The sequence below is a fragment of the Epinephelus moara genome, chromosome 24, assembly GCF_006386435.1.
Source record: "Epinephelus moara isolate mb chromosome 24, YSFRI_EMoa_1.0, whole genome shotgun sequence".
Lineage (NCBI taxonomy): Eukaryota > Metazoa > Chordata > Actinopteri > Perciformes > Serranidae > Epinephelus > Epinephelus moara.
Genome location: NC_065529.1, coordinates 46,737,578 through 46,746,975, shown reverse-complemented (window position 1 = coordinate 46,746,975; position 9,398 = coordinate 46,737,578). Strand labels below are relative to the sequence as shown.

At 41.2% G+C, this 9,398-nt stretch overlaps 1 protein-coding gene across 1 annotated transcript in view; it reads left to right on the top strand.

Moving 5' to 3' along the window:
- LOC126386820 (glutamate receptor-interacting protein 2-like) overlaps positions 1 to 9,398 on the top strand; it is a 274,362-nt gene that overhangs the window by 196,379 nt on the left and 68,585 nt on the right. Inside the window, exons 3-4 of the mRNA XM_050039415.1 lie at positions 7,344 to 7,479; positions 7,600 to 7,745. Of these exons, the coding sequence (XP_049895372.1) occupies positions 7,344 to 7,479; positions 7,600 to 7,745 (282 nt within the window). The remainder of the gene's footprint in view (positions 1 to 7,343; positions 7,480 to 7,599; positions 7,746 to 9,398) is intronic.

The following is a 9,398-nucleotide window of genomic DNA, read 5'->3' as shown; positions in this document are numbered from 1 at the left end:
TTTCAAAAAAATTCAAAATGGCGGAAAATCTATATAACCGGAAGTTATGGGTTCTTGAGGCAAATTTGTTCCTCATGAGGAGAGGCATCTCTGTGCAAAGTTTCATGTCTCTACGACATACGGGGCATGAGATATGCCCATTCAAAGTTTGCCATTTCAATCGGTTGCTATATTTAATTTAATTTTAAAATTTGATATTCTTTATTAATCCCTGAGGGGAAATTCAATTTTTCACTCTGTTTGTCAATTACACACAGGTCCAAACACACACATGCACAAACTGGACCTATACATGCACTAAGTGGAGAGATGTCAGAGTGGGCTGCCCATGACAGGCGCTCCGAGCGGTTGGGGGGTTCGGTGCCTTGCTCAGGGGCAAATTCCATTTGTTCTCCTTCCTGAAACCATCTTGTCTAGAATGGTAACCAGATGCTGCACCAGTACAACTCTAACCACTATTATCAGTCACATCAGGTGATCAGATTTGACACACTCTCATTAAGTACATCCATCTTTTCCCTCCCAATATATATGACACTGGTTTATGTGTTTAAATGAGCCAACTCCTGCATTACGTCAAACCCAAACATCACATTAAATGAATACTTTACCCACAAACTGACCATCTGTACATCAATTTTTAAATTATCTATTATGTTTCTACTGTGCATTAGTGCATTAGGGTATAATAGTGATAATTGGTGCATTACTTCAACAACATATTCAACAGTGCAATATTCATCAGCATATGAATTTATTCTCACCAACACCTCCTAAATGTTTATATCTTTCAAATACAATGCACATAACTGTACATATTTCTTATTTTTATTCTTGTTGTTATTCTGGTTTTCATTCTGTTGATGTATTGGACATTATGGCATGATATATATGTGTATATTTTTTAATGTAACACTAGTTAGTGCAGTGTCATGCAGCACAATGCACATGTTTATATATTTTTACACACTTACACACTCAGCAAAGTTAAGATATATATGTTATCCTTAATACCGTAAGTAATAGTGTATTTCAGACTCTTATCCTCACCTCTTATAAATCTCTATTGTTTACATTGGTGTGACTGTAACGAATCACACCAGGTGTGAACAAGACAATTAGCACGAGTGAATTAAATGTAAAGTCAATGTAAAGACGCAATTAGACAAGAATTCCCGCCGGACAGTGCAGTGAACATGATGGACATGATACGCTTATTTGCGACAGTGGCCGATTCGCGCCATGGGGACATATGATGCTGAGGACATACCGGTAGAAACATGGCTACCGTAGAAACATGGTGGTGCAACATGGTGATCTCTGTAGATGAGGACCCACTCCATATGTTGATATAAATGACTCATTCTAAGGTAATGAAAACACAACAATCCTTATTTTCAGGTGATTATACATGAAAGAAAACATACTTATTATTTTATATTCCATTCCTGCCCATATGTCCCCCTAAATCCTACACACTGGACTTAAAAGCACCTCTGCGTACGAGTAGCATGCCTCGGTAACCACATGCATTTCAACTCTGCTTGTGATTCCATTGAGCAGAATTCACTGCATGTGTTTGAATAAATGAGACTTGGATTATACTGCAGGAGTTTTAACACAGGGTGAATAACTGAAAAACAAATGATCATTTTATGGCTGAACTGTTCCTTTAAGCAGGAAATGTCACATTAAATCTGTCACTTTAAAGAGCAGCATTATCCCAAAACTGTTTCATGGTGCTGTGTTCAATGCCAACCAGTCAAACACACAAGCAGAAATCTAGAAGTTAGATAAAAGAACAATCCATGAGAGAGTTGCCTTTAAATTGTCAGATTCAGGCAGAGAGTCCCACGATGACATTACGCTCCGTTTCAAATTATACTTTAGTTTCCTTTGCTTTGTTCTTTGTCACTTTGTCTTCCACCTGACTTTATTTCACACATCAATTCACCCATTTCTATCACCTTGAGCATGTCCCTCTATTAAGTGTCCCGTCCTCTGTCTGTCTCTGTCGGATTCTCCTTTTTTTGTTTTTATTTTATACTTTTCTCCTCTTTATCAATCTTTATTCATCCATGCACAGTTACATAACTCAGCTCCACACTCGGCTCCAGGGTCACCTTGATTCACAGGTATACACTTACAAGTTTTTGTCTCATTCACATCCCATGGCTGCAGTGTGGCTCACTGTCTGTTTCCTTGTTGGTATTATCGGAGTAAAGCTTCATAAGAATGTGTGTGTGTGTGTGTGTGTGTGTGTGTGTGTGTGTGTGTGTGTGAGACATGCCTGATCATCATTAGATTCAAAGGAACTTCCCATTTTATGAGTTTCTTCCTGTTGGTGCACAAATCTGCTCCCCTGTATTCTGTGTTCCCCGAGCATCAAAATGAAATGGTAGATAAAACTTTATGAATCCCAACACGGTCAGTTTTGTGTGTCTGCGGAGGAAAAACTCATTTTGTGATGGTTTCAGTTCAGAAGCATCGAGCGGCATCAAACTACATTTGTTAAAGCACTGGTGCTTTTTTGCAAATATGAACCATGTGAGGACTAATGAATGAATGAGTGCCCCGCCGCAGATAATGTGTGTGTGTGTGTGTGTGTGTGTGTGTGTGTGTGTGTTGTAATACCCAACAGAGATAACTGTGGCGTGAAGCACCTCACTGATCCTCAGTGTCGCCTGAGGGATTTACCTAATCTAGCCATCTATCACACCGAAGCTTCATCTCACCTGTGTGTGTGTGTGTGTGTGTGTGTGTGTGTGTGTGTTTGTAAAAGTGTGAATGGAAAATATGTAGAGACCGAATGAGAGACAGCTATTTGTCTGCAGTATTCACGCACTCTTTTGAGCCTGTGTGTGTGTGTGTGTGTGTGTGTGTGTGTCTAAATAATACTGATACAAGTACAGACAAATAGTGAGAGAGCTGTCTATCAACACAGCTCAATGCTTTTATCACGCCTCCGTGCCCCTGATAGTCGTAGCCAGAGGCATTACGTTTTCAGGTTGTCCATCCATCCCAGTCTCATAGACAAGATATCTCAAGAACACCTTGAGGGAATTTCTTCAAATATGGCACAGATGTCCCCTTCTTGGACTCGACTCAACTAGAATTTGGTGGGCAAAGGTTGGAGGTCAAGGTCACTGTGACCTTGCATCCATCTCATTCTCATTAGTGTGATATCGCAAGGACACCTTGAGGAAATTTCTTCAAATTTGGCACCAATATCCACTTTGAGTCAAGAATGAACTGATTAGAGTTTGATGGTCAAAGGTCAGAGGTCAAGGTCACTGTGACCTTGCATCTGTCTCATTCTCGTAAATAAGATATCTGAAGGACACCTTGAGGGAATTTCTTCAAATTTGGCATAAATGTCCACTTTGATTCAAAAATTTGATGGTCATAGATCAGAGATCACTGTGACCGTTATCTCAAGAATGCCTTGAGGGAATTTCTTCAAATTTGGCGCAAACACCCATTTAAATTCAAGAATGAACTGATTAGAATTTGGTGGTCACCTTGGACTCAAGGATAAAGTGACTACAATTTGGTTGTCAAAGGTCAGAGGTCAAGGTCACTGTGACACTGCATCCATCTCATTCTCAATAATGCAAAATCTCAAGGACACCTTCAGGGAACGTCTTCAAATTCGGCACAAACATCCACTTGGACTCAAGAATGAACTGATTAGAATTTGGTGGTCAAAGGTCAAAGCCACCGTGACAAACAGCACATGTTTTTGGCTATAGCTCAAGAAATCATATGCTAATTATGATACAAATTTCACACAACTTTCTACTAGGATAAAATGATGAAATGATGACCAGGATTTTTCCCTGGCTCAAAATCAGGCAGAGTTGGTACCATCCGGATCATGTACACAAACGTGCATGCATATCATGCTGTCAACTGACTTGAGGAAACACTTTTTACAAGCAACTTATTTTAGGAGTTCAGATAATTGATCAGCAATTGAATGATTGAAAATAAACTACAATTATCATTAACTTGTGGCCTAACTAATAAAGGGATGGTCAGTAGTGTCTTTATTGTGAATTCCTTGACATTAAATGTTCACCTGCAATTTTCTGTTGTAGTCTTAGTTGTATTAATACTGTAGTGAAATAGAATATCATTTTACCTGGATAAGCTATGTTTGAGACTGAGAACTGATTGAAGCATTTATTTTTTTTAGTTGTATTTTAAGTAATCCCCTTTAACACTTTCACCAGAGACTCAATCACAATCCAAAGGTTACAGTAACTACAACACACTACTTTTCACCTGCAGAGGAAGAACTGGACTCCTCTAAAAACTGCTTAATTTGTGAATTGTTGCGTTAAGGGAAACTTAATAAACTTTGTGAAATGCTGTCTACAATGAATTCTTAACTATCTTTCCTACTTTTAAATTCAGCTGCTGCATATATGGGGTTCGATCACAGAAAGTAATGAAGGTGGCTGTTTCTGACGTGTGCTGTCTGGTGGCAGTTTATTTTGGCCTTACATGGCTGAGGAGAGCGAGCTGCAGCTCACAGACTGTGGCTACTGAAAGCCGATTAGCTCACTGGAGTGAGAGAGAGGCTGTGCTGCTACCTGCTGACTGAGTTTACACTGAGCAGCAGCAAGTTACTAAATCGCTAAGAGGGTCTCAAAATTCACCAAAAGTCTGGCGAGAAAATATCTATTTTGGCAACACTGTGTGTGCCTGTATGTATTAAAGTTTATATATTCTGGCAGTGAAAAAAGAACCTTGGCAAAAGAAAGAAGACCTGTAGCTGTAGCCTTGTCCTGGTTATGGCCCCAAACACAGCCTGAAGTCTACCGGTCTTGGGAAGTACCCAATATGTGACATTTGTGTCTCCAGAAGGAGCTGCGCAAAGTCTGGCAAATTACTGTAATCTTAAACCTCTGTCATCTGTGAAAGGGTTATTTTGGGGGGATGATTATGTCCTAGTGAGGACTAGTGAGTCTCTGTGTTTCTGTTACTGATCTGTCGTAAGCAGTCCTGATGTCTCTCCATTCTTTATTATTGCTAGCTGTTGGGTGTTCATCGCCTTCTTCAAAGGCTGGTTGATGGCCGACCTGCTAATGTTTGGTAAATCTGTCAGATAACCGTGCACACAGTCATGGACAAACTTTTACTATGAAGTCTTAACTTCAAAGCAGCAGAAGGGTGAAGGTGAACTGAACTCTGCGGCGTCGTTCCCAAGTCAACCCATTAAGTTGTTTACCTCATCAAGCCTTGACTCAGCCCGAGAATAACTGGGCTGCTTCAGTTAATAATTGTTAGAAAAGAGGTTATGTGTGTTTTTTCTGGATATTGTGATGCCTTTGTATAGTAGTTTAATTAAGTGTTTAGGGAATCTAGTACTGTACAATAGTTCATTGTCCTCCTGTTGAAATAAGTCAGAGTGGTCCACTGTTCCTTGATTCTTGTAACCACAGAGAATCCCCTCAGTACATTTGGTGGAGGGTTGTAGTTTTACACAAGTTACAGGCTGTTTTAACGGTTTCAGTCAGGGGATTTAGTACATCATGATCCAAATAATGTCTAATATCAATACCAGGAACATGTGTGCACGTTTGCAGCAGCTTTTGTGCCGCCAGACACGGATGTTTCTAGCAACCCATCGTTGCTTTTCCAGAGGCTTTTTTTGTCACCGAACATGGGTGTTTTTAGTGACCTATCATCACCTTTCCAGCAGCTCCTCTGCCGTTAACACTGGGGTTTTTTTAGAGACCAATTGTTGCTTTTCAAGCAGATTTGTGCCATCGAACGTAGGTGTTTTGTGACCTGTTGCCGTTTTTCTAGCTGCTTCAGTGCAAGAACATGGGTGTTTTTAAGTGACCAGTTGGTGCCGCCCAACGTAGGTGTATTTTAGTGACCAATCGCCACCTTTCCAGCAGCTCCTGTACCATTGAATCTTGGCTTTTTTTTAGCAACCCATCATTGTTTTTCTAGCAGCATTTGTGCCATCGAACGTAGGTGTTTTGTGATCTGTTGCTGTTTTTCTAGCTGCTTCAGTGCAAGAACGTGGGTGTTTTTTAGTGACCAGTTGGTGCCGCCCAACGTAGGTGTATTTTATGACCAATCGCCACCTGTCCAGTACCTCCTGCGTGGTTGAATCTTGCCATTTTTTTAGCAACCCATCATTGTTTTTCTAGCAGCATTTGTGATATTGAACGTGGGTGTTTTTGTGGTCTGTTGCCGTATTTCCAGCTGCCTTAGTGCTAGAACGTGGGTGGTTTTTATTGACCAGCTGCTGCTTTTCCAGCAGCTTCAGTGCTGCCAAACGTGGGTGTACTTTAGTAACCAATGTCCACCTTTCCAGCACTTCCTGTGTTGTTGAACATGAGTGTATTTTAGGGACCTGTTGCCACTTTTCCAACAAATTCTATGCTGCCAGCTGTGTATATTTTTAGCCCAAACATGATCTTACCCTCACCATAACCAAGTGGTTTTTGTGCCTAAACATAACCACATGAAAACCACAGTGTTGTTAGAAACATTAAGCTCAAACCTATCTGCTACATAACGTACAAATTTAATTTATCTGTGGTTTGGAGTAATGTACAGTGCTACGATTTTTTCGGGTGATAGGGTTGTAAACTTTGTAAAACAGGTTAAATGTTTTTCTATGTTTTGAATGGACAGTCATACAGTTAGGTTTTTAATGGGGGTGTCAATGTCATAAAGGCTAAAATAAATGCCTATAACAACAGAGAACAACATTAAATTTACATTAGGTTTTTGACAGAGATTAGTAAATTCTAAGAAACTAACAGTGAAAACAAATCCCTATTTACAAAGTCTTGTTTCAGTCATTAAAAAAAATCAGCTTTAATAGTTTCAGTTTTACATAATTTACTCTGAAGAGTCATGTGACCATTAGCTGTTACTCATAATGTGCTTTAACCTTTCAAGGCCCTTCCATCCCTGCCAGGAACTTTTCAAGTTGAATGACCGCCTGAAACATTGACGCTTTGTTAATTCTCATTAAGTGATGCTTATCTTATCTGATCCTTACATTTACATTTTAGTCATTTCAGCTGACTCTCTTGTATTTGGCAGACAGGGGATCAGTGTCTCACTCAAGGACACACAGCAGCAAACATCTTTTGATTCATCTTTCTCGTAACTCAGCTCCTCTTTAATCCGGGAATCAGAATGGACGGAGGGCAGCCACTAACCACTTTTCACCTCTCTGCTGTATTTGTGTGTTTGAGTGTGTGTGTATGTCTGTGACACATCTATTTGTGTGTGTGTACGTCCTTCTGTGTCCCTGTTTTGTGTGCGTGTGTGTATTTGTCTTTATGTGTATGTGTGTTTTTGGTTAGAAGCTCTGCGGGGGGTGACCATGGTGGAGCTGGTGAAGAAAGAAGGCAGCACACTGGGCCTCACCATCTCAGGAGGAACCGACAAGGACGGGAAACCACGGGTATCGAACTTACGGCCTGGAGGACTGGCGGCCAGGTGGGTGCAACACCAGCAGCAAGGAAGAAGAGAAAGAATAAACACACTTAAAACTTTCTTGATATTCTGGAATTAAACTCACTGTTACGCTCAGCATGCATTCATCCCTTCTCTGTGCAGGAGTGACCAGCTAAATGTCGGTGACTACATCAAGTCGGTGAACGGGATCAATCTGACCAAACTGCGGCATGAAGAGATCATCAGTTTACTGAAGAACGTTGGAGAGAGAGTTCTGCTGGAGGTGGAGTATGAACTGCCCCCTACAGGTAGGCTACATGTTAGCTCAGCTCCATATTTACATCCACGTGGCTCTTAGGGGTCAAAGAATAATGGCTCCAAATCTGCCCGGGACCCAGATCTTGGTGTAGAGCTGACGGAGGAGGTGTGGAGGGAGGGGGTGGAGAGGATCCATTTAAGTTCAATTAAAGCCAGACTGCAGCTGATTCAGTTTGAAGTCATGCCTCCAAAAAAAAAATTAACAGAATTTATCTTAATGTATGTGATATCTGTGAAAGACATAACTTTGCAAAAGGCACTCAAGGTCATAGCTTTTGGTTTTGCCCTAAAATTATGCCTTTCTGGCAGGTTTTCTTCTCTTGGCATCGTCAAATTTATGATATTCAGATTGAACTTGACCAAGTAATTGCCTTGTTTGGTTGTTGTGATATTGTACAAAAGACCTTGATGGTTGGCATGTTTGTATCAAGGAGAATAATTGTTATGGAATGGAAGGCTACCAGCGCTTCTTGTTTCTTTAGATGGCTTAGGCCTCATTTACACCATAAGCGATGCGTTTGCGTAGCGCTCGCGAACAAGCATGTTAACAGGTTAGAGCATTCACACCGCATCCGTTCTACGTGCTGCTCGAGTTGCGCTGCTTTCACGAGCAAGCTAGAAAGTAGAAGTGACGCAGATTTTTTGCGTGAGTCGCGAGCGAATGTTCGCGGAGTTCAATGAAAAACACAAGTTTGCGTGTGTTGTGACCTCTCTCAGCCACCGTAGACATCTCCCCCTTGACCAAGCGAGACCTGACAGGCACATGTTTCATGTTTCATTTGTAGTGCTAAATATTAATTCTCCAAGCGTTGGAATAATCACTGGTGCGTGAACCTGTGCACCCTGGGCTTTGGGTCCAAACTCACTTCTTCTTCTTTGGGGTTTATTGGAGATCCAAACTCACTTCTTCTTCTTTGGGGTTTATTGGAGATTTGCAAACATGGTGCACTACTGCCACCGACTGTTCGGGTGTGGTTTGTATTTTGACGGGACAGCAGCGGCCGCTGTGCGATGCGTCTGTTCTATTTTGGTGTGAATACACGTGTGCTGCCACGAAGCTTGTGGACCGCTTCGCGAGCGCTACACGAACGCATTGCTTGCGGTGTAAATGAGGCCTTAAGGCAGTGGTTCCCAACTGGTGGGGTCACGGCCCAAAAGTGGGTTGCAGGTCCATTCTGAATGGACCACAAGTGACTCACAAAGTGTCACGTTTGTAAAAAACACATTTCATTTTAACGTACAGTATATTTCCAGCACAAAGCTTTTACTTTGAGGTGCTGTTTCCTGCTGTAGAGTGAGCGACTAACATAGAGCTATTTGAGAGATCATGTTTTAGAGCAGTGGTTCCAAAATGGTGGGTGGCGTCCAAAAGTTGGTCACGGGCCCATTCTGAATGGACTGCAAGTGACTTGTTAACATACCAACTTTGTAAAAAACACATTTCATTTTAAAGTACAGTCTAGGGCTGAACGATATATCGTTATCGTATCTATACCGAGATATGAACATGCAAGATATTAATATCCCAAAAGGCAACGATATTGACGATATAATTTCCCCATGAGTTTTTCCCCAGCTTGACCTGCATGTACAGCTCAGCCAATCACAAACATCCTTTTTACGCTTGCCCTAAATGTACAGCT